Source organism: Pelobates fuscus, chromosome 3 (genome assembly GCF_036172605.1).
Source record: "Pelobates fuscus isolate aPelFus1 chromosome 3, aPelFus1.pri, whole genome shotgun sequence".
Classification (NCBI taxonomy): Eukaryota; Metazoa; Chordata; class Amphibia; order Anura; family Pelobatidae; genus Pelobates; species Pelobates fuscus.
The window spans coordinates 325,101,610-325,127,289 of record NC_086319.1 but is presented as its reverse complement, the minus strand read 5'-3'; the positions used below and the strand labels follow the sequence as shown (position 1 = coordinate 325,127,289).

The following is a 25,680-nucleotide window of genomic DNA, read 5'->3' as shown; positions in this document are numbered from 1 at the left end:
GTTTAGCCCTGTAATGTTAACATAGCCCTACCTAGAAAACATCACTGTCAGGGCCACTGCACCCAAACCAGAGTAAAGTGGTCTAGGTGCGCATGGTGTCCCGTTAAGATCTCTTGCTCTATATGATTTTCTGTTCTGCAGAGTAATTAAGGAACAGTTAAGAGAGAGGTTATTATCTGGAAATTAGGCAAGCGCCTAAATTGCGGAGTTGACAATCTGTATCACTGAGCTGTTTTCCTCTTCTTACATGTTTTTCTAGGTCAGGGCTTCCAAAACTGTTATGGTCTGAAACCCACTTTTGAAAAAGTAAATTTTCCGAGACCACTTGCTTTTAATGATTTTAAAAATGAACACCATGGCAATCGGCTATAGAGGCATACAATTGACACACCATAGCAATCCGCTTTAGAGGCATACAATTGGCACACCACGGCAATCCGCTTTAGAGGCATACAATTGGCACACCATAATAAAATCCGCGTTAGATGCATAAAATTGGCACATCATGGCAATACATATTAGATGCATACAATTGGCACACCATTGCAATCCACTTTAGATGCATAAAATTGGCACATCATGGCAATACATGTTAGATGCATACAATTGGCACACCATAGCAATCTGCTTTAGATGCATCAAATTGGCACATCATGGCAATACATATTAGATGCATACAATTGGCACACCATTGCAATCCACTTTAGATGCATACAATTGGCACACCATAGCAATCCGCTTTAGATCCATACAATTGGCACACCATAGCAATCTGCTTTAGAGGCATACAATTGGCACACCATGGCAACCAGCTTTAGATGCGTACAATTGGCACACAATAGCAATCCGCTTTAGAGGCATACAATTGGCACACCATGGCAACCGGCTTTAGATGCGTACAATTGGTACACCATAGCAATCCGCTTTAGATGCATACAATTGACACACCATGGCAATCAGTTTTAGAGGCAAAAATTGGCATACGATGGCAATCGGTTTTAGAGTCATACAACTGCTTACTCACACTCAGTCAGAATCAAAAGTGCAATTTCCCACTCTTTCATCAAGGTACCTCATGTTGATTATCCCAGTGGTGGAACTAATGTAGAGAGGGCCCTGGTGCAAGTATGTTTTATGGGCCCCCTCAAGTGTAAGTGTGGCCAAAAGGTAGATCTCCATCTGTCGAAGAACTTCAACAATGCTATGCCAGCTGGGGATCTACTATTTGCTCATTGTTGCAGGTTTATATTTGTGAGCAGTGTTTGAGCGTTTGCATGTAAGCATGTTTTTGTATTAAGTATATGTGTACATGTATGGGTGTATTTGTATGTACTGTTGCCATTAGAATGTAGTGGTGTACTTGTTTGTAATGTTTTTGTCTGTATGCAGTGGTGTTTGTATGTAGTGTAGGACTTTAAATGCAGGTGTGCTTTTTGTGTAGTGTTCGTGTTTGAATGAAGGGGTGTTTGTATATAATTTTAGTGTTTTAATACAGGGGTGTGTTTGTATGTAATGTTTGTGTTTGTATGCAGTGTGTATATTGTGTGTAAATAAAATATACATATACACAATGTGTGTTTGAATCTAAGCATGTTTTTGTATAGAGTATGTGTGTGAATAGAAACATAGAATGTGACGGCAGATAAGAACCATTCGGCCCATCTAGTCACCCAATTTTCTAAATACTTTAATTAGTCCCTGGCCTTATCTTCTAGTTAGGATAGCCTTATGCCTATGCCACACATGCTTAAGTTCCTTCACTGTGTTGACCTCTACCACTTCAGCTGGAAGGTTATCCCATGCATCCACTACCCTCTCACTTATGTAATACGTTCTGACATTATTTTTAAACCTTTGCCCCTCTGATTTAAGACTGTCCTCTTGTTGTAGTAGTTTCTCCTTTGAAAATTATGGTCTCCTCCTTTACTGTGTTGATTCTCTTTTGTTGGTGTTTGAATGCAGGTGTGCATTTTTGTGCAGTGTGTATATATATACACACACACACACACACACACACTACACTCATGTACAAAGGTACACAAACACATATGGACACACACTGACACAAAAGGACATACAGATACACATACACATAGTGACAGGAGGTGAGGGTGACAGTGTGTGGGGGAGGTGAGGGTGACAGTATGGGAGGGATTGTGTGTGTGCTGGTGACAGTGTGTGGGGGCAGTGTGAGAAAGGGTTGCAGTGTGGAGGGCAGGGTGAGAAAGGGTTACAATGGGGGCAGGGTGAAAAAGGGAAGGGGGGAGGGAGAGAAGGGGTGACAGTGTGGGGAGGGGAGCAGGTAGAGATGGGCTGACAGTGTGGGGAGGGGGGAGATGGCAGGGTGTGGATGACTGTGTCCTACCTTTGTTTTCACAATAATAAATTCCCTAACAAAGTCTATATTTTGATCTGCGTGATAAAGGTGCTTTAAGATGTATGTAATTGTGAAGTATATGCTTTGCTAAAACACTCTAGTGGGAATCCCTCTAGAATAAATGGAAAAAAGCCCGAAAGGTATTTACCTCAAGCCACCTACCCGAATTGGGAGTATAAAAGTCCTTCTGAAGACTCAAGCGGTTGTAAAACTCAACCAATAATTGGACATATAGAGAGGAAAGAAATGGGAAATCACATGGCGCAAGTCCGTTATATGAATGGGACATATGAAGACTATGAAATGTCAACTCACATGTATTGGAGCTTCAAAAAGGACAAACTTAATTTACTTAAAGGGAAACTCCAGTGCCAGGAAAACAATCCGTTTTCCTGGCACTGGAGGGTCCCTCTCCCTCCCACCCACCAATCCCCGGTTACTGAAGGGGTGAAAACCCCTTCAGTCACTTACCTGAGGCAGCGGCGATGTCCCTCGCCGCTGTCTCCTCCTCCGCGACGCTCCTCCCTGTTCTTCCGTCGCCCGGTGGGCGAGACTGATCCCGCCCACTGGCCGAGGAGATCTAATGCGCATGCGCGGCAATGCCGCGCATGCGCATTACGTCTCCCCATAGGAAAGCATTGAAAACATATTTCAATGCTTTCCTATGGGGATTTGAGCGACGCTGGAGGTCCTCACACAGCGTGAGGACGTCCAGCGACGCTCTAGCACAGGTTTCCTAATAGACAGACACTGGAGGTGGAGTTAACCCTGCAAGGTAATTATTGCAGTTTATAAAAAACTGCAATAATCATAGTTGCAGGGTTAGGAGTAGTGGTAGTTGGCACCCAGACCACTCCAATTGGCAGAAGTGGTCTGGGTGCCTGGAGTGTCCCTTTAAGCAGCAGTGCCGTTGGTGACACTGTACCCTTTAATCACGGAAAGTATCCTCCGGAAATGAGACAAAATAACACAAAAACCACTTATAGTGTAGTATATAGTGACAGCAGAGAGCTATATCCTGAAGTGCAAGTGGTTGCTCACCTTTTCCAGAGCCACTGGAACCTGGCTCTGGGTATGATCGCTTAGGTGTCTGTAAAGAAGATACCACCCTTCTTGGAAGCGGTCAGTAGGACTCAGATCAGACTTAAAATAATGAATTATTACTTGATAAAATGAAACCATAAAATGAAGCGTAAAATTAAACAGTAAAAAATAATAATCAAGTAAAATTATGTCAAACACTTTAAAATGTCCACCACAGGCTCCTCTATCTGAGACACGTTTCGCCCTTTCCCAGGGCTTTTTCAATCGGTATAATTTGCTTCCTGATGTTTTCTTCCTTAAATTTAACGGTCTTCCATGTCATTGGTGGTTCCCCGTATTTTGGGGATATGTTCGTTTTGCGAGCTGATCTTATTTTTTTCATTGCGTCCGTAGCGGAAGTGACATGGAAACTATACCGCGTCACTTCCTGAACTGAAAGCTCCATATTATCTACAGGCGGGTGCTGTGTTCTCTCACAGGAAGTGACGTGGCACTACTTAATGTGCACGCCAGTTCTGTTTTGCACGATATTGCCATTTTGGTATGGGGATCTGATTGGGATACTAAGGGCATCAGTACTCATGGTCAAGAGGATCAAATAATTCAAGTCCCCACATCATCACTCCACATAATAGAGGAAAAAACACCTAATACAATGTATTAAAAAAATCAATTAGAGAATAGATTTAAAACTAAAGTCAGGGTTCTCTCACAGAACCTCTATCACACGGTCTGCAGAGCTGCAGACCGGAGGTCCTGGGCAGACTGGAGGGGTCCGGTGGCAAAGATGGCAAGCCGCCGGCCCCCCTCCTGGTAACAGAGGGCCTGACTAATCAGTCTGCCTAGGTCCCCGGTGGCCCTGGAGATGTGGGTCAGTGCGACCCACACTTTCGGAAACCCTGTTCTAGGTGATTTGGTATGGTTTATCGCAAAGGCAACTGCCAACATATCAGTGGAGTATTTTATTTTAGCTAATATTACAGTAATTTTACTTTTCCATAACTTTTTTCCTGTATTTTATTTCAAAGTATTTGATAGCAATGCTATGTAGAACAAATTGCAATGATGTGCTTATACTCTCCTGCCAGCAAACCTGGTACCCAAATCTATACAATGTTTACTTTCTGTCAATTTTTATTGATCCTTTAAAAAGGAATGCATGCAATTACAATAATCCGGTGCATTCTGATGCAGTGTTCCGTGTACGGCTTTAATACATTTAGGAAAATCTTACTCTTTAAATCAGTCCTATGAGGATAGCCCTTTTCAAACCATTGCAGGATTGGTGGTGGCAAATAAGAAAAAGCAATTCTGTAAATGTTTCACTACCTAGACCTATTCTATGGTAATTGCCTTGTAACTACTAAATCATTATGGCTGTGTTCATATGGGAACAAGGCAGCGGAGACTTTCTTGTGTCGGTGTGCTAATCATGTTACACGTTGGAATGCACTGCTAGCAAAGAGAAATAGTTACAAAAGGTACGTGTTTTGGGGCATTAACTAAATTTGCTTAGCATGTCCTGTTTGTGGCATTACAACATACCCGCGAACCTTGTATTATATTTACATAATGCCATAGAGGAGCCCTTATATATCACAAGAATAACCATGATTTAGTTTTGTGTCTGCAGAATCCCCCAGATTAAATTTTTCTTTAACACACGATATTAAAAGGGACACTCCAGGCACCCAGACCACTTCTGCCCATTGGAGTGGTCTGGGTGCCAACTACCACTACTCTTAACCCTGCAAGTGTAATTACTGCAGTTTTTTTATAAACTGCAATAATTACCTTGCAGGGTTAACTCCACCTCTAGTGGCTGTCTACTAGACAGCCAATAGAGGGCACTTCCTGCAACATAGCACTGAAAACCTGTGCTAGAGCATCGCTGGAGGTCCTCATGCTGTGTGAGGACCTCCAGCGTCGCTCAATTCCCCATAGGATAGCATTGAAAAGCATTTTCAATGCTTTCCTATGGGGAGCTCTAATGCGCATGCGCAGCATTGCCGTGCATGCACGTTAGGTCTCCCCGGCCAGTGTGCGGGATCAGTCTCGCCCACCGGCCGACGTAATACGGAGGAGCAGCAGCGGCGGAGGAAAAAGCAGCGACATGGCTCTGCCTCTGTCGCTGCCTCTGGTAAGTTACTGAAGGGGTTTTCGCCCCTTCAGCAACCGGGGATTGGGGGGTGGGAGGGAGAGGGGACCTGCAGTACCAGGAAAACGGATTGTTTTCCTGGCACTGGAGTTTCCCTTCAATACACCATTATTTATCTTTTTTTTTTTTTCTTTGTTTATTGTTCCTATAATCTTAGTCAACTAAGACATGTATGTCTCACGTTGGCGTTGCTGCCCTAACGTTGGTGGGAGCTATACACCGATGCTTCAGCAAATCACTATTTACTACTACTGACTGCTGCTGTAAAGATCTCTGACAAAAGTTGTGTACTAGAAGTGGTGCCTGGGAGACCAGTATCTATTTGCAACTGCAATTTCAGTTTAGCACTTTTCCAATAAGATATCCTGTACGTATTTGTGCGTGCGTTTAAGTTATATTTCATGGTACAGATTCTGTTTGGATGCCCTTAATGCAGTTACTCCCAGTACTTCTATTCCTCCAAAGCTCCTAATCTCAAACAGAGCAGGGGTCATACATGGTTGCTGACAAAACAGTTAAGTTCTCCCCTTAACTCCTGCACTTGACTACCTTATCACTAAACTTTAGCCTCTAAACCAGAGGTAGGCAACCTTCGGCACTAATACACAAACGGTGTATTTGTATATATGTGTGTATGTGTAATATACACACACATACAGTGAGGGGAAAAAAGTATTTGAGCCCCTGCTGATTTTGAACGTTTGCTCACGTACCAAGAAATGATCAGTCTATAATTTTAATGGTAAGTGTATTTTAACAGTGAGAGACAAAATAACAAAACAAAAAAAAGCCTGTCAAGGTTATAAATTGATTTGCATATCAATGAGTGAAATATGTATTTGATCCCCCATCAGTCAGCAAGATTTCTGGCCCTTAGGTGTCTTTTATACAGGTAACGATCTGAGATTAGAAGCACTCTCTTAAAGGGAGTCCTCCTAATCTCAGCTCGTTACCTTGTGAGGATATTTATGGGTGATAAATATTAAAATAATAATTTTGTATAAAAAATATCAAAAATTAATACTTTTTATTATATCAAAATTGAAATCTTGGCACTGTTCCCCCGAAAATGATAATATAATAAAGCTGAGAATTACCCACTATTTAATTATCTTAGATCCTAGAGAACGTTCATCAGAGGATTTTACTTCACACAGTAAATCACAATTTCTTTATAAAAATAAAATTTATTGTGACAATAGTAATAAAAATAATATGACAATCCGTGAATATTTAGGTATAACATAGGCAAATAATATGGCAGTGGTGTTAAACACAATACAGCGGCTAAAAGCAACCAGTTGTCAAAAATTTAACAAGATTTATGATAGGGTGCTTCACTTAGAAACCAACTTCACACAGAACACACAGCAGAGCCTAAAGCAATAAAAACTCCAGCTGACAGTCAGATTTCACTGAGTAACCCTTCCACTGCTGGCTACAATCCTGATAGGCAATATATCCTATTATTTTGCCTTTACAATTAAAGTAATATTCATACCAGATTATTTAACCATTCCTGGACCATCCAATAAGAATAAATCTACCAGATTTTTCATTTGCCGAATTTTAACTTTCCTAAATAAGATTCACTATCTTATTTCAGAACAAGTCAATACATCTGGATAAAAACATTGGTATGCTAACTTGTTGGTAAATATTACCTTTACTATATTGTTATCTTTATTCCACCTGCAGGAATGGAATTTTTATAACCATATATTCTTAGCTAACTAAGATTTCTAATGATTGAAATCTGACCGAGATTTATCCAAATATATATTCCTGCTATTAGTAAAATTGTAATTAATTTAATTTAATAAACCGAGCATAATTACCAGTTAGGTTGTAGATTTTCTCTTTATCAGATGTGTAGATATTCTGATCAGATGTGTAGATAGGAATTTGGAATTTGTATGCAAGTATGATTGTGATTTTATGCAATAGAAATTATTAATAATTAGGTGTGTTTAAGAGTGAGTTGATAGTTTCATGAGTACAGTCCAAGTGTTTCAAAGAAATTGGGTGTGGTTCAAAGATTGAGTGTCCCAAAAATGTCTGAATGTATGATGAATCTTTGAATGTCCCTCTCTTCCCTTGTCCTTGTTTTTTTTTTTAATTTTTTAATTTTTTTTTTGAGTGCATGGATAGACAATGTAGCTCACTCTGCCACAACAGTGTTCGTAAGCATAGACATTTCGTATTGATATGACATTTATGGCATTTGAACAGTGCACATTTTTGTATATAGATGCATGAACAGAGCATATATTTATATTGGGTAGGCATTACATTTAAATTTACTAGCTTGATCTACGCTTAATATGAAGAGTATGCATGCTAATCAAGTACAGTGCTTGCAAGTTAACTGTGGGAAACATAATGTGAGGGCATTGCTAGTTATGCTAGGTTACGATATAGGTTCTTGACATCTAATCCGCTGTGTTTCCGGTACCTAGCTAGTTTGACTGTATAGATAGGCATATCGCTTCTGAGTTACTCAACACAAGTTAAGGTCGCATTAGGTGGACGACATAGTTTAGCATGAAAGGATATGGCATGTGAGTAATATTCAGGCTAATTTACGCTGTCAAAACACGTTATAACATTAACATCATTCGTCTGTCTCAGGGAGGTCAGGCTTGAAAATATTGCGGGACATAGTCCTCTATGACTGCATAAATGTGGTGGCGTGACAGCAGTCCAGGCCACCGTGCGGCAGTGAGAGTTAGTGAAAGTCAGCCTACACCTGCAGTCGGCACTGGCAGGGTACATACCAAAATGTCCCATGGGGCCTTGGCGTCGCGGGTTATGGATGCTGCAGAGACTCCTCCATTGCCGCTGTTGCGTGTTCGGCATCCTTTGAGTGTCGGGCACTTGCTGGATTTGGGTCTCGCGCCTGAGGTCTGTTTCGGCTGGGTAGAGCTTTGTCGTCCTGGGGGTGGGAATCCTCCCTTGCCCCGGAGCCGTGAGAGGGTTGGTGCTTGTAGGCCACGAGCCTGGGATCTTGAACGGCCCAGGGTCGCCCCTTTCGGGGTGGTGTGTGGAGCTTTAGTCGGTCGCTTGTCTGTATGCTGCTCTCCACCAGTGTGGCCGGCACCTCTGAGGTATGCCCCCATTTGCTCTCGGTCCGGGAGGGCTCTGGACTTGACTATTCGGAGCTTGGGACTTGGAGTTGCCCTGGCGAGTATCCCCAGACCTCCGTTCGCTTCCGGCCCTGACCCCCATGGGGATTCTTTGACGTGGTTCTTCAGGCAGCATGAGAGCCTCTAGTTTGGCCCAGAAGCAGTCGAAGATGATTGCTATGGAGTCTTTGGTGCGGTCATCGGCTTCTGTCATAGTATGGTGCGTGCGTTGTTTGTCCGACACTCTCGTGTAGAGATGATCCGCCATCTTGGCGGCCCCCTTCTCGGCTTTGTGTTGGGAGGTCGTCGTGCCCGATGCTTGGCGCAGAGTCAGGAGCGCTCCGTCTGGCGGGGACCGAGATGTCCCCCATCAGTCCAAAGGGGGGGGGGGGGTGAGTGCGTTTCTTTCGCTTGCTGCGGTTGGCATCTGGCGGGAAGATGGCCGTCCGTCCCCAGTGCCGTCGCAAGGCCTCAAGTTGCTGCCGCGGTTCCCTGTCGAGTTAGGTGCCATGGGTGGCATCGGCATACCCACAGCTGCTTTCTCCGTTCAGTGAGACTGGTTGTGGGTAGCCACCTGCCTTCAAATTCGCGGTAGTCGGTGTTTTAAGGTCCTCGCTGCGGGAGCTCATGCATCGTGCGACTAGTCTCTTAGCCAGTTCGGCTCCGCCCCCCTTGTCTTTGCTTTTTAAAGGGCCAAACTCTCTGCACATCATTAATTGATAGAACCAAAAGGGAGCTGTAGGTGTGTCTTCCTTACAGACTATCATCTAGATTTTGGTCAGTAGATGGCGCGATGACATCACCAAAATTTCTTGTCATGGGGTCCATTTGCCTTTCTGCATAATGGGTTAACTGAAATTGATGATGAGTTTGACGTCATTTCCAGCTAGCTTTATGTCTGCTATAAATCTAAATTCTTGCCAATTTCAAAGGCTTTATCCCAGACAGAGCATCGGCAATTGTAATCGTAATTTAAAATTGACACCTCCTAACCTTAATTTCACCCTTTTACTTGCAATGGGACGTTGTAAGATTCAGTTTTAGAAAGTAAAATTAATACTTGGTGTTATCAGTCATTGGTGTCTGGTCTGGTCTTCTTGTGTGAAGCTGTGTGTAAGATTATTTCTATTCCACTAACATTATTAAATATGATATTTATTCATGAATATTTATCCATGAATGGTCTATATTATTACCATGATACTAATTATATGTGTTTAATATAATAGTAAATAAGTGTATAGAGTGTATATGTATATATAATAATGAATATACTTGTCTCTGGGTTAGTATTCTTTCCCCCATCCTTGTGTGACACCATGTCTAATCTTGTTTACATAACGCATTCCTTAGCTCAGACTTGAATGAATAGAATTACAGAGATACATTTTGTGTCTTTCGTAGCTTGGAAATTCCAATATGGAGTCACCTGTGTTCTGAGTGTGATTGGCAATATACTTTTAATTTCTGTCTTAGCACAAAATGTCTACCGATATAAATATGCTGACAACCTGTATAAGGTGAGGAATCAGCCCAGAACTACACGGGAGGATCTTGTTAATGATCTCAAGGCAGCTGGGACCATAGTCACCAAGAAAACAATTCGTTAACCCACTATGCCTTGAAGGACTGAAATACTGCAGTGCCTGCAACGTCCCCCTGCTCAAGAAAGCACATGTACAGGCCTGTCTGAAGTTTGCCAATGAACATCCGAATGATTCAGAGGAGAACTGCATGAAAGTGTTTTGGTCAGATGAGACCAAATCAAGCTCTTTGGCATCAACTGAACTCGCTGTGTTTGGAGGAGGAATGCTGCCTATGACCCCAAGAACACCATCCCCACTATCAAACATGGAGGTGGAAACGTTATGCTTTGGGGGTGTTTTTCTGCTAAGGGGACAGGACAACTGCACCGCAACAAGCGCTGCTTTTCCCACTTCACGGTCCGGATTGGCTCCCACCATTAATGGGTGAATCGCTTTACATACATGGCGATGCAAACTGACATCTTATGTACCGTACTATTCTCTAAATGTGAAACGTGTTTACTTTAGAGCAGTGTTTTGCTGTTGCAGTCCTTCTTGAGTCACAGATTATCTCCGTTTTCATTTTATGATTTGTCCTAAGGATCCAAGCTTATAAACACAATCCAAAGTTGTTATTTATTCGTTGGTTATTTCGTTCCATTTAAAAGTCATTTTCTTTTTTTTTTTATATGCACATTTTACTGTGTTGATTTCAAACTTTCCTTCCACATTTAATTCCCAGTAGCTTTTGCCACTTTCTTTTTATTGCATCCATAAAAATTTCTATTTAATGTGGTCTCTTTGATGGCTGCCACTCATTATCATTTAAACACTGATTCATTTTTCTTGAATGGAACATGTGTTGCTTATAACAAAACATTCTGGGTTTGTGCCAAAACCTGCAGTCTTTGGCAGAGCTGCAGGCATGAAATGCGTGACTCTATAATACAAACGGAGGCATGGTACTCGATGGCCAGTAAGCCGATATGCTCTTCAGTATGCAGATCTGACCTATCGCATATTTTTCTGGGCAAGCAATGTGTATATAGGGTTACATGCTGAATTCACACATCAGTGAGCAATAAATAAATATGAAACTTGGGTCACAAGTTAATGTTACTGCAATATATTACAGGGCTTTATTTACTAAATAGTGGGTTGTGTGGAGTTGAAAACCACTCTCCACAATTTGGTTCAAGTTGGAGGGGGAAAAAAATCCCACCCTGGTTTAAAGGAACACTTGAAGCACCATAACCACTAGTGGTATAGAGCCAGGTGTGCCTTTAGTGCCTCTCCATATTAAGGAGTCATATCTGCCTCCACTACTCTGTAGCCAGGCTTTTTCTTCACATATAGTATAGCGTTTGAGGGTTAGGATAGTGTAGTGGCTAATGTTTAATGAGCTAAATTTCAATAAAAAACAGTGGAGTGCTATATACCTTTTAAAGGGCAACAAGTGTACAGATCTGCTCCCGACTGATTCCTCTCTTGCAACTGTCATTAGTCAAATACTTCCCTAACCTTTTGTGTCACTTTACCCCACTCCCTCTAGCATGTAAGCTCATTGAGCAGGGCCCTCAACCCCTCTGTTCCTGTGTGTCCAACTTGTCTGGTTACAACTACATGCCTGTTCATCTACCCATTGTAAAGCGCTGCAGAATTTGTTGGCGCTATATAAATAATAACTAACTGGCTTGGATGAACATTTGTGGTAAACCAGCAAGTATACCTTTATACCTTTGAGGACCACACCACCTTCTTTTATAAGTGCAGGAACTCAGGTTATTGTATTAAAGCATTACTTTATTGTATTATAAAAACAGCAAAGATAGTGCAATATGAAAAAAATATAGCAATATTATAAAGTCTTTTATCCTCCAGAAACGTGTTTCACCATTCAATGGCTTCCTAAGTCCGGTACAATTTTTAATGAGCTAAGCCTGGCTCTCAGCCAATATGCTAGCCCCATTGCCGGGTTTATCTCACCAGACAGGCACTTCCGTGTGGTTAGGCGACTTTTGGTCACCTAACTGACACTGGACATCCACACGCTTTGTAGGAGGACATCCAATGTCTGCTAAAACCCCATAGCATAGCATTGATACTATGCTTTCCTATGGGGTAATCCTAATGTAAGCTTGGCACTTTCTGTGCATGCGCATTTGGTTGCTCTGACCAGTTGACATCGGTGAAGAAGAGGCAGAGCCTGACCCAGTGCCGCAGGACATTGGTGCTGGATTAAAGTAAGAGGCAAAAGGGTTTTTAACCCTTTCATTGTGATGTAATTCCAGTAAAATACAAGTTTAGCAGGCTAAGATTGCCACAAGGCATATGTATGTATATGTGTTTGTAGTATCAGTTAGTTAATTACACGTAGCTAAGATACTGTTATCACTGTACTGACCAGGTGCAGGAATGTAAGAACTGGAATTACGCGTCCCTCTCCTTTGTATCAGATGAGCCACGTGGTTAGACCGGATGGATGAGTTTAGACTCTATTTATTAAATAGGTTAAGGGTATGTGTGGGTGTAGTTAATTGTGGGAGGAGCTACAGTGCTATATAAGGAATGTACTCTATGTATTCAGTACTCAGACTTTGCTGTATTTTGGTGACGCTAGTCCCTCTGAGTCCCGATCGGTGATCCAATAAAGAATCTCTTCCTTCCTGAAGAAACCTGTGTCCATCTCTCTGTGCTTGGCTTCCGTCAGTTTCTCCGGTATCATTTGGTGCATTGGCCGGGAAGCTCATCGTTCAACGGTAGCTGAGAGGCAGAGGCGTGAGACGGTCTATCTTTGCCCACGTTCTCTACGGCTGCACCCCTGAACTTCTGCGTGGACCTCCCTTCGTCTCGGCGCCACTGGTCTGTTGTCCAGGAGATCATCGGCCTCTACGTGAGAAGTGCTGGGGTGTCCCCGTCGATGAGTGTGAACTCAGGTTCAGGAACGAGGAGGTAAGACAACTGCTGTTTTAGACGGCAGGACCCACTAGGGGTATACCGATTGTGCGGTAGGCCCAAAGGGGTTTTGAATCTGTGTATCTGCCCCCTCTGTCGGAGGGAAGGAGCGAAGGCGCACCGCTCGATCGAACGCTCTTTAGTCAGACCGTTTGATTTGGTTAGTCAGGCGGGGTCCTGGTGTAAATAGCCCTAGCCGGACACCGGTGTCTTGTCTAGACTAGCGTTCTAGGGTGTATATTACGTTCGCTAGGTCGGAGGGACCGGGAGACTAAGCGGCGCCTGTGTAAATTCGGTTCGCTAGTTCTCATCCTATCTGGGCTAAGTGGGAAGGCGTGTAAATTTGGAACCCACTAGACTTTTGATAGTGCGACTAAGAGGCGCCTGTGTAAATTCGGTTCTCTAGCTCGCTATATATGTGGTGATTGGGCAGTGTGGCTAACCAAAACGGGTGTATATAGTTTTAGGTAGTCCATTCAAGGTACTGGCCAATAGTTTAGTTGGGAATTGTAAATGTGTTAACGATTGTTTTAGTAAAGTGTATATCTTGTTAGATAGCGCGAGCTCAGCCGTCTAGCGAGAGTGTTAATAGTGTGTTGCTGTATTATAGTGCACGGTACCATAACCCTGTATATTTACTGACATTATATAATAAGTACTAATCATTGTCGTCCATTGCATGTTTAACACCATAACCACTAATAATTGTATTGTGACCTTAACTTGTGCTTTGACCTATGCTAACCGTACTGTAACCGCTATTTGTAAAAGACGATGTTACTGGGGTGTGTTATAGACGGGTAATTCGTATATAGAGAATTATAGCGTGGGTGACTGTATAGTTACGCCAAAGGGCATAATATTGATTATATAGTGACTGGTGTAACAGCTGTGTGTGTACGGGAATTCCCTGAGTGTTTATTGTTATTGTGTACGTTTCACTTGGTAACCGTACCACGTGGTGCTGTTGCCAGAGGAAACGGGTGTGACTGTTGAATAGTACGCGTGTATAGTATTCGTTGTCGACGACGTTCCATTGTTAAGTATGGGTGCGTCGCAGTCAACGATTCCGGATCCCTTAGGATGTATGGTTAAGAATTTTAAAAAGGGATTCAAAGTTTGTGATTTTGGGGTAAAGATGTCTCCTGTACGTTTGGTCACTTTGTGTACTAGGGAGTGGCCTACTTTGGTTGCGGCATGGCCGCCACGTGGCAGTTTGGATCCAACTCTGGTACAGCGCTTACACGTGGCTGTATCGGGTAGGCCTGAACTTTACGGCCAGTTTCCTTATATTGACTGTTGGAGACAGGCCGTAAATGACTCGCCAAAATGGCTCCAGACATGCCACGAGGAGCAGTGTCGCCTCATGGTAGCTAGGACTTGCTCGTCCACTAGGACTGGTGTTAGGCCCATTTTGGACACGCCCCCTGAGTCCGAGATCCCTTTGCCGCCCCCTTACTTTCCGTTAAGAAGAAGTGACGCAAACGCAGGAAGTCCTGCACCCCTCCCCTCATTACCCTCATCCACTTCCGCTTCCTCCTCCAGTACAGGATCCACCCCCCCTCGTACTAAATCTCCCCTTCCGGAACCAGAATCCACCCCCATTAGAAACGAATATCCTGATTTGGCGCCACTTCAGACTTCCGGTCAAGCTTCATCTAGCTCGGCTCGAAGTGTTTTATTTACGACCTTTTCCCAAAACCGACCTCCCACATCCCCATACCCTATCTCTCCCCGACCGGAACCCATGACTGACGCCTCTCTACGTAGCCCCATCCAAACCCGACAGTTGACTGGTGCCCAACAATTAAAGCACTATCAGATGCCTCTTCGTCTGAATCCCGGGTCAGCTTATATCGATGCCGCAGGTCAAATGGCACACGCTGACCCAGTCTTCGTATATGTCCCATTTACCACAACCGATCTTTTAAACTGGAAGACCCATAATTCCTCGTATACTGAGAAACCACAAGCTATGACTGATCTGTTCACCTCAATAGTACAGACGCATAATCCGACATGGGCTGATTGCCAGCAGTTACTAATGACTTTATTTAACAATGAGGAAAGGACAAGAATAAATCAAGCAGCCATTAAAGCATTAGAGGATAGAGCCCGTGCTTTGAACCAAGCCAATCCAGCAGCATGGGCCGCGACACACTATCCCAACACCGATCCCGATTGGAACGTAAATGGTGCTGATATGGTTCAACTCAGAGCCTATAGAGACGCTATAATTGCTGGCATGAAAGCCGGAGGAAAGAAAGCCATTAACATGTCGAAGACAGTTGAGGTGATCCAGAAAAGCGATGAAGCGCCCAGTGTCTTTTATGACCGATTATTGGAGGCATACCGCTTGTATACCCCCTTTAATCCGGAAGACGCAGACAATTCCCGAATGGTTAACTCCGCCTTTGTCAGCCAAGCATACGGAGATATTAAGCGCAAGCTACAAAAGTTAGAAGGGTTTGCAGGTATGTCCATCACCCAACTAATGGAGGTAGCAAATAAGGTCTATATGAACAGGGATACAGAAAGTAAGAAAGAGGAAGAGCGCAAGATGCGTAAAAAGGCTGATATGCTAGCGGTAGCGATCGCAGGCGTAGATAAACGGGGCCCAGATAGAGGCAATAATAGATGGAGTAGGGAGCCTTTGAGTAGGGATCAATGCGCGTATTGCAAGGAAGAAGGGCATTGGAGGAACGAATGTCCGCAAAGAGAGCAGTACGAGAGAGACCAACCCAGGGCAGGCTACGGAAACTTTAGAGGTAGAGCGAGAGGTAGAGGAGGCCCCGGAGGGAGTAATGGTTATAGAGGGAGTAATGGGAACAGAGGAAGTGTTAGGGAAGACAGGTATATTCCAGCAGCGCAAAGGTCCCGCGATAGAGAAGGTAGGGACTTTGTAGGATTGGCTGACACTGTCATGGAGGACTATTGATACCGACCGGGCTCCATCCCCCTTGGTCGAGCGGAGCCTATGGTCGATGTATCAATAGGGGGGAAAAGGAGTGCGTTCATGATCGACACTGGTGCTGAACATTCAGTGGTGACTAATCTAGTTGCTCCTCCATCTGGAAGGACTATTACTGTGATAGGAGCAACTGGAAGAAGTGCTGAAAAACCGGTTCTTAAAAGTCGACTCTGTACATTGGGAGGCCACGTAGTAAAACACCAATTCCTTTATATGCCTGAATGTCCAGTCCAATTGCTGGGACGTGATATGCTATCAAAATTACAAGCGCAGATTACGTTCCTACCAAATGGAACAACATCCTTAAAGTTTAATGGACCTTCAGGTATTATGACTTTATCCGTACCAAAGGAAGAAGAGTGGCGACTTTATACAGTGTTGACTAGCCAAAACCCTAGGAGTGATGAGACATTGTTTAACATACCAGGAGTTTGGGCAGAGAACAACCCACCAGGACTGGCCCGCAATATTCCACCAATAAAAATTGAACTGAAACATGGGGTTTATCCAGTGAGCCTAAGACAATATCACATTCCGCAGAAGGCTAAGAAGAACATCCAATCCTATCTGGATAAGTTCATACGGTATGGTATCCTAAAATTCTGTACTTCCCCCTGGAACACCCCATTGCTGCCTGTTCAAAAGCCCGGTACAGATGAGTATCGACCTGTACAGGACTTAAGAGCAGTCAATGATGCGGTTGTTAGCATACATCCAGTTGTACCCAATCCATATAACCTGCTTGCTTTAATTCCGGGCGGGGCTACTTACTTCACAGTCTTAGATCTCAAAGATGCCTTCTTTTGCCTCCGAATTGCCGCAGAAAGCCAATGTATTTTCGCTTTCCAATGGGAGAACGCTGTAACGGGCTCAAAACGCCAAATGACTTGGACAAGACTGCCCCAAGGGTTTAAAAATTCACCTACCCTATTTGGTTCAGCTCTAAGTCAAGATCTACTGGATTTCGAGTCTATCCCAGGAGAATGTGTATTGTTACAATATGTAGATGACTTGTTGATAGCAGCAGTTACAAAAGAAAAATGTCAGCAAGCAACGCACGATCTACTACATATTCTCTGGAAGGCAGGATACAAGGTGTCCAGGAAGAAGGCTCAGTTGTGTTTGCCAACTGTCAAGTATCTGGGATTCCATATCTCTGAAGGTCAAAGGATTATGGGGCCAGAGAGAAAAGAAGCTGTCTGCCAAATACCAATACCCAAGAATAGAAGACAAGTGCGAGAATTCTTGGGGGCAGCAGGCTTCTGTAGGATATGGATTCCCAGCTATGCGATACTGGCAAAACCTCTGTACGCAGCCATCAAAGGTACAGAGCACGACCCCTTCTTATGGACCCAAGAACAGCAAACGGCATTTGAAGATGTGAAGAAGGCTTTGATGAGTGCCCCAGCATTAGGTCTACCTGATCACACACGACCATTCTACTTATATGTACACGAGCAAAGAAGAATGGCTGTGGGAGTATTGACACAGTACTTGGGATCATGGCAAAGACCTGTTGCCTACATGTCTAAGCAACTGGATGCAGTGGCCAGCGGACTTCCACCTTGTCTAAGAGCCGTAGCTGCAGCCGCCCTGCTAGTAGCTGAAGCCGATAAACTCACTCTGGGTCAAGAACTTTATGTACGAGTCCCACATGCAGTACAGACGTTGTTGGATTACAAAGGAAATCATTGGTTTAGTAACAGCCGTATGACCAAGTATCAAGCAATGTTGTGTGAAAACCCAAGAGTGCATTTAGAGACTGTAAACACCTTAAATCCAGCTACCCTTTTGCCGCAACCTACTGAAAGTCAACATGATTGTTTGGAAGTAATGGATGAAGTATTTTCAAGTAGACCAGATCTTCGTGATTTTCCCATCCAGAACCCCGATGTTCAATATTACACCGACGGCAGTAGTTATGTGAAAGAAGGGATCCGCTATGCAGGATATGCAGTGACAACAATAGACAAGGTGATAGAAGCTCGGCCACTGGCGAAAGGAACATCAGCACAAAAGGCAGAATTAATAGCACTAACACGAGCGTTACAATTGGCTGAAGGTTTAAGAGTAAATATCTATACGGACTCTAAGTATGCGTTTTTAACCACTCATGCCCACGGAGCTTTGTATAAAGAAAGAGGACTACTGAATTCAGAAGGCAAAGAAATCAAGTACGCAGCTGAAATCCTACAACTATTGGAAGCAGTGTGGGAGCCGAAAGAAGTCGGTATCATACATTGTCGAGCGCATCTGAGAGGAGATGGTGATGTAACCAAGGGAAATCGGATGGCAGATAGTGCAGCTAAGCGTGCTGCTGAATCAGGAAGACAGGAGTATGTGGGGCATATAGCTGCTCTTATACCAACTCCACTGTCCCAATGGACTCCAGTTTATACAGCTCAAGAAGAGGAGTGGTTAAAGACTGAACCGGGAAAGTATTTGGAGAACAAGTGGTATCAGCTAGAAGATGGAAGAATAGTCATACCAGCATCACTAGCGGTAGAAATTGTCCAAAATTATCACAACGGGACACATTCTGGGAGAGACAGTACTGAAGAATCTCTCAGGAAACATTTCTACATACCAAGATTGTCCAACTTGACTCAGGCCATTGTACGCAGATGTGTAACGTGTGCTAAGAATAATGCAAGACAAGGACCAGTAAAGCCACCAGGAGTCCAGTTTATGGGGGGACTCCCCATGTCCGATCTACAAATAGACTTTACAGTAATGCCTAAATCGGGTGGACATCGTTACCTGTTGGTAATTGTGTGCACCTATTCAGGCTGGGTAGAAGCATGTCCTACTCGTACAGAGAAAGCAGGAGAAGTTGTAAGATTCCTGCTACGAGAAATAATACCCTGATATGGACTACCCTGTTCTATAGGATCGGACAATGGTCCAGCTTTTGTTCATCAGTGCCTACAACAACTGACTCATATGCTTGGTATAAAGTGGAGGCTTCATACTGCATATAGACCCCAGAGTTCTGGTAAGGTAGAGAGAATGAATAGAACTATAAAGAACCAGTTGGCTAAAATGTGTCAGGAAACCCAACTTAAGTGGAACGTTCTCTTACCCATAGCTTTATTGCGAATCCGCAGTACCCCTACCAGAAGGATGGGCCTCTCTCCTTTTGAAATCATGTATGGGCGACCACCTCCCGTACTTGGTAACTTAAGGGGGGACTTGAGTCAGTTGGGAGAAGGAATTACCCGGCAGCAGGTTGTAGAGTTGGGTAAGACTATGGAGGAGGTACAGAAATGGGTACAAGATAGATTACCTGTGAATATTTATCCCCCTGTTCATAGTTATCATCCAGGAGACCAAGTGTGGATTAAAGAGTGGAATAATGTACCGTTAGGGCCCAAGTGGAGAGGTCCTTATGTTGTTCTTTTGTCTACCCCTACAGCGATAAAAGTAGCCGAAGTAACTCCGTGGATACATCACTCCAGGGTTAAACCAGCAGCAGTCGATTCTTGGCAAATTACAGCAGATCCAGAGAATCCCTGCAAGATCCGGTTGAAACGCACTACTCAGTCGGAGTAACGAGGAATTATTGTGGATTACAAATTTTATTGTTACAGGTGTGAGTGAGAAGGCCATAATAAAGCCTGTCCGCTTACCAACACATAGTGTATAAGCCAGGAAAGTCTCGAAGGGACACCTGTGAAGACGAGCAGAACTCCATTCCCTGCAGCCCTCACATCCTGGAAGCTGAGGTTCCATCGCACGGACGAAGACTGAGGATGACGGCGAAAGATGTGCTTTTGATTGTGTTTATTTATATGTGTTTTTATATTCAGGAAGGTAGAGGTACCGACACTCCTAGCTGTGAGGTATGCATTAAGACTACGAGAACAGGTAACCATATTTCCCAAACCCTAATTTGGCATTCACAATACGAATGTAAAGGAGAGGTATCAAGATGTAGATACCTAAATATAGACTATAGTGTGTGCCATTTAGGAGTAGGAGAACCTAAGTGCTTCAGTCCAGAGTATCAACCTCGTACAATTTGGTTGACTCTCAGGAATGGAGATCCTCAGGGGACCCTAATTAATAAGACGGTGTTAGAATCCGTACATTCTTCGGGTGTTCTGCTATTTGATGCATGTAAGGCGATATCAAGTGGTAGAAAACCGTGGAATGTATGTGGGGATCTTAGATGGGAGAGGACGTATGGGTCTAATGATAAATATATTTGTCCCAGTAGTAAAAATAAATATGTGAGTCCTAGATGCCCAAATAAAGACTATAACTTTTGTCCATATTGGTCTTGTGTGGGGTGGGCGACTTGGGGACAGACAGTAGATAAAGACATGATAGTGACTAAGTTGCCGACTAGCCCTTATTGTAAGTCTATGGAATGCAACCCAGTCCATATACTTATTAATAACCCCGACAAGTTCCTAGATAAGTATGGAAATTTATTTGGGTTTCAGATATACGGGACGGGTTTAGATCCTGGGACATTATTGTTTATAGGAATAGAGACTGATACGGTATCCTCCCAGACTCATCAAGTATACCATTCCTTTTATGAAGAGATGAGTATAGATAATAAGATCCCCCATAACGCTAAAAACCTGTTCATTGACCTAGCTGAAAGTATTGCCGGTAGTCTTAATGTTACCAACTGCTATGTGTGTGGAGGTACTAACATGGGAGACCAATGGCCTTGGGAAGCAAAGGAGGTAATGTCCGGTTCTGAGGCAGTTGACCAACTAATATCTACACAAGCCGATTATCATTTGAGTGTTAGAGGTAAATCTGAGTGGAGATTAAAGACCTCCATCATAGGTTATGTTTGCATAGCAAGGAAAGGAATAATGTATAATACTTCTGTAGGAGAATTAACTTGTCTAGGGCAAAAAGCTTATGATGATGATACTAAAAATACAACTTGGTGGTCGGCTTCAAATGTCTCAGAACCATCTAACCCGTTTGCTAGATATGCCAGTTTAAAGGATGTGTGGTTTGATTTATCCATCACATCTACCTGGAGAGCCCCAGCAAATTTGTACTGGATCTGTGGTAAGAAAGCCTATTCGGAGTTGCCACAGGACTGGGAAGGGGCATGTGTGTTGGGTATGCTCAAACCATCCTTCTTCTTGTTACCGATTGAAACAGGTGAGACTTTAGGTGTTAAAGTGTATGATGTGAATCATAGGAAGAAAAGGGGACCCTTAGAGATAGGCACCTGGGAAGATAATGAATGGCCTCCCCAGCGTATCATAGATTATTATGGGCCAGCCACGTGGGCAGAAGATGGTACCTTTGGTTATAGAACCCCAATTTATATGCTCAACCGTATTATAAGATTACAGGCGGTGGTTGAGATTATTACTAATGAGACCTCACAAGCACTCAATCTTCTAGCGAAGCATAATACCAGGATGAGGACAGCAGTGTACCAAAATAGATTAGCCTTGGATTACCTTTTGGCAGTAGAGGGAGGTGTATGTGGGAAGTTTAACCTGAGCAATTGCTGTCTTCAAATAGATGACGAAGGGCAAGCAATAGCTGAGCTTACTAGCCATATGGTTAAACTAGTGCATGTGCCTACTCAGGTATGGAAAGGGTACAATCCAAGTAGTTGGTTTGGTAGCTGGTATGAGTGGTTTGGAGGGCTTAAGGCAGTGGTAGGTGGAGTCCTACTGATTTTACTGTTGTGTCTACTCCTACCGTGTCTTATACCCTTAGTAGTTAGGTCTGTGCAAAGCCTGATAGGAAGTATAGCAGAGAGGAAGGCTGCTGCACAGATAATGGCGATATATAAGTATAAGGCTCTAGATCAAGGAGAACCAATGCAGGAAGATGAGTGTTAAAAGATTCACATCATAAGATAAGTCTGGTCTGGTTCATGGTAACCTGAGGTATATGCAAACCAAGGTTAAGTGATGCCTCAAGTAATTGTGAAATATCAGAGGCATCAAAGGGGGGAATGTGATGTAATTCCAGTAAAATACAAGTTTAGCAGGCTAAGATTGCCACAAGGCATATGTATGTATATGTGTTTGTAGTATCAGTTAGTTAATTACACGTAGCTAAGATACTGTTATCACTGTACTGACCAGGTGCAGGAATGTAAGAACTGGAATTACGCGTCCCTCTCCTTTGTATCAGATGAGCCACGTGGTTAGACCGGATGGATGAGTTTAGACTCTATTTATTAAATAGGTTAAGGGTATGTGTGGGTGTAGTTAATTGTGGGAGGAGCTACAGTGCTATATAAGGAATGTACTCTATGTATTCAGTACTCAGACTTTGCTGTATTTTGGTGACGCTAGTCCCTCTGAGTCCCGATCGGTGATCCAATAAAGAATCTCTTCCTTCCTGAAGAAACCTGTGTCCATCTCTCTGTGCTTGGCTTCCGTCAGTTTCTCCGGTATCATCATCACTACAGGAGGGCCGTACACACACTCACACTAACAGACACACACTCACTAACAGACACACACACACAAACACTCACTAACCGACTAACACACATTTTTCTTTTTTAATTCAACCCCCCAGCCTCCTTACCTTTGGGAATGCTGAGGTGAATTCTCGTTTCCCTGGGGTTCAGTGGGGCTGCTGGGTGGCCGGCCGGTGACTGCAAGCGGCGAGTGAGCACTGATCCTCCTGTTCAGCTCCCTCGCGCCGCAGAGTAATGCCGGGAGCCGAAATATGATGTCATATACCGGCTCCCGGCATTACTCTGCGGCGCACGAGGGAGCTGAGCAGAGAGCTCACTAATCAGTGCTCCCTGGCCAGCGCTCAATGCCCGCCTGGATTGTCATTTTGCCGCCAGACTAACAAGACATTTGCCTGGGCATTTGGGTGTGGCTTTTTTTGCCACCCCCTGGAAAGTGCGGCTAATACGACCCTGTCTGTGGTCCAAACATAATGTGCAAAGTCCCCCGATTGGGACATTGCCGCTCTATGGCCCCGGTACAGGGATTGCAGGCAAAGATTAGGATTACTTACCTGAACCTGTCCCTTGCTGGTTCCTCCATAGAAAGATCTGTTTTCCCTACAGCCGTCACTAATGATGACGGAGGAAATGGCAAGACTTGACAGTGGTAGTTCTGCCTAGTGTCACTCTTTTTCATGCAGAGGAATAATCCTGAACCTAAGTAGTCACTAGTTTGTCTCTGTATATCTTTGGACGGATTTAAAATTCCAGTCAATGTGAGTATTTTATAAAGATTCTATCTTTATAAAATACTCCTTTTGAAGGGGGATGACAGCGCTGCTTTAACTTTTTCTGAGTAAACCCACCTGTGTGACAAACAATTCACATTTAGTAAGAAACATTTCTGTCTGTGCAGCTGAAGCCCCTGAATTGCTTGTCTACAGCTCTCAACAAACCAAGACAGTCAGAACCAGGTTAAGGAAATTATTTCTATCATAATTGGGCTTTGTGCCACAACCATATCCTTTGCAACTGAATAAATAAATAATAAAAACCTATATACATATGTATTTAATACAGTCTTTTAAAGGCATGTGTTCTTTTATTTTCTAACACCTTGATAACCGATGCCTGTGCGCTGTGTTTTTGTCGTGCCTTTCCTGGAGAAAATGAGCTGTGCATTTCATGCTAGTAAAAGAGTCCTTTTAATGTACATGTGTTTTTGCTTCGTCTGTTTTACTAGGTGTTTGCAGTTCTCTTCCGTGCTTTGACAGTAATGCACACTGCCTCTTTATTTCCACCTTGGCTTCCTCTTTAATGTCGGCGGTTTATTTTCCTTTTTAGGTTTTTCATACACCGCCCCTAGCATGTAGCCTTTTTAACTGGTTTAGGGGCTCTTCAGCTATTCCTAAAACACACTCCACCCAGCGCCCCTCACCTTTCTTGTAGTGGTTTTGACTTTTAGGGACTCTCCGCTTTTATTAAGATAAATGCTAGTTTTCTTCATTCTGGATGTATGTCCCTGTTTTTCTTCCCCTCCAGAAAGGATTTCTTTGTTGTTTCAAGGTGTTTTAATAAACTTAGGCCAGCTGTGCCCTCATGTCTTTTTTTTTATTTATTTATTTTTTTTTGTGTTTTTTTTTTTATTCTGCATTGTGTATCCTTGGGATGTATTCTTCGCTATTCTATAGGACTCTGGAAAATGTGAACACTATTTATAATAAAACCTGGTAGCTATATTTGTTTGAAATCCCAAGCAAGAATAAGAATTTATGCTTTCACATAGAAAAATGTTAATAGAAATCCTTTATCTAGTAAAGCATAATTCACAATATTTATAACTCTGATTCATATAAAAAAGAAAATATGCTTAGAACAATATATGCATAAGGAATAGACTATATATAAAATTTGTATTGCACTAAATAAATCAAAGTTTGAAAATGTTCAGTTATACAACATATATTGATAATAAAACCTAGAACTTATATTGGTGCCCCAGTCAAAAATCTGGCTAGGCATCATGGAAAATGTACTAAATAAAGCCTCAATCAAATAGTACAAACCAGTCATGGCTAAACTCAGATGTTTATTACAATTAGATTTAGACCGTTTTATAACTGTAATATACATAGAAAGAAATACAATTATGGGAAACTTTCATATTTACATTTGCAACCTTAACTGTCAGTAACTGATGCAGGATATTTCAAATTGTAGACCTCAATAGCTAATCTAGATAATTTTTAGCCTAAAATTTGCAATTCCCTGGCCCACTCTCCATAATTCTCAGTATAACGAATAAGCACCGCTAGGTTTAGTAACAGCACACTAAATATACAGTACAGGTCACAACGCTCTTTCTGGTTGAATAATCCTGAAACCTGCTAGGTGCTACATTTAAGAAAGAGAAGAACACTTAATTGGAAGAAATATGTTAAATGTATTACTGGTTGTGCAGTTTGGGGCTGTGTGACAAGAGTTCTGTGCATTTAATGAATTTAGATATTCCATGTACCAAACCTTAACTGCAAGGAATTCCCAAATGTATCTGGTAATTGTTAGACATTGAAATCAAATATTAAAAATCAATGTGTCTCATTCCCTATTAGCTATGGTGTACTTGTCATGCAAATAACTCCTTCTTGCAGGCCATTAACTCAGGAAGAAATTGGATTAAGACGGGAGCTTGCAAGACAGAGGCATGCTGAAAAGATGGCAATCAATCAGGGGCAACAACCGGCGGAGCAGGCTCACTCCAGCAATGAATGTGAAGTAATTGGAAACAATGAAAATATAAAAGGTAAAAAAAGCATAAAAGGTAGTTTTATCTCCTCGTTATTTTATTAACGTTCTCCCCTCAAGGATGTTTAAGTAGATACAATGCAACTTTATGATCATTAAAGGCTCACACCATTAAAAATCGCAGTAACACAACATCAGCATTTTCTGCAAACAGTTAATGACCTAGATCTACAGGTTGCTTTGTATTAATGAAGATGTGATCTGCTTATTGCCCGTCTGAGTTCTGATAGGTAACATGGCATTCTAAAGCTCACATACCACGTTGCAGTAACAACCACATAGTGAAGGTTCACCAAGGTCTGGCAAAATGGAC

General features: G+C 42.9%; 1 protein-coding gene across 3 annotated transcripts in view; it reads left to right on the top strand.

Moving 5' to 3' along the window:
• EFL1 (elongation factor like GTPase 1) overlaps positions 1–25,680 on the top strand; it is a 289,883-nt gene that overhangs the window by 67,288 nt on the left and 196,915 nt on the right. For all 3 annotated transcript variants that reach the window (XM_063448974.1, XM_063448973.1, XM_063448972.1), the window contains exon 13: positions 25,214–25,365. In XM_063448974.1, the coding sequence (XP_063305044.1) occupies positions 25,214–25,365 (152 nt within the window). The remainder of the gene's footprint in view (positions 1–25,213; positions 25,366–25,680) is intronic.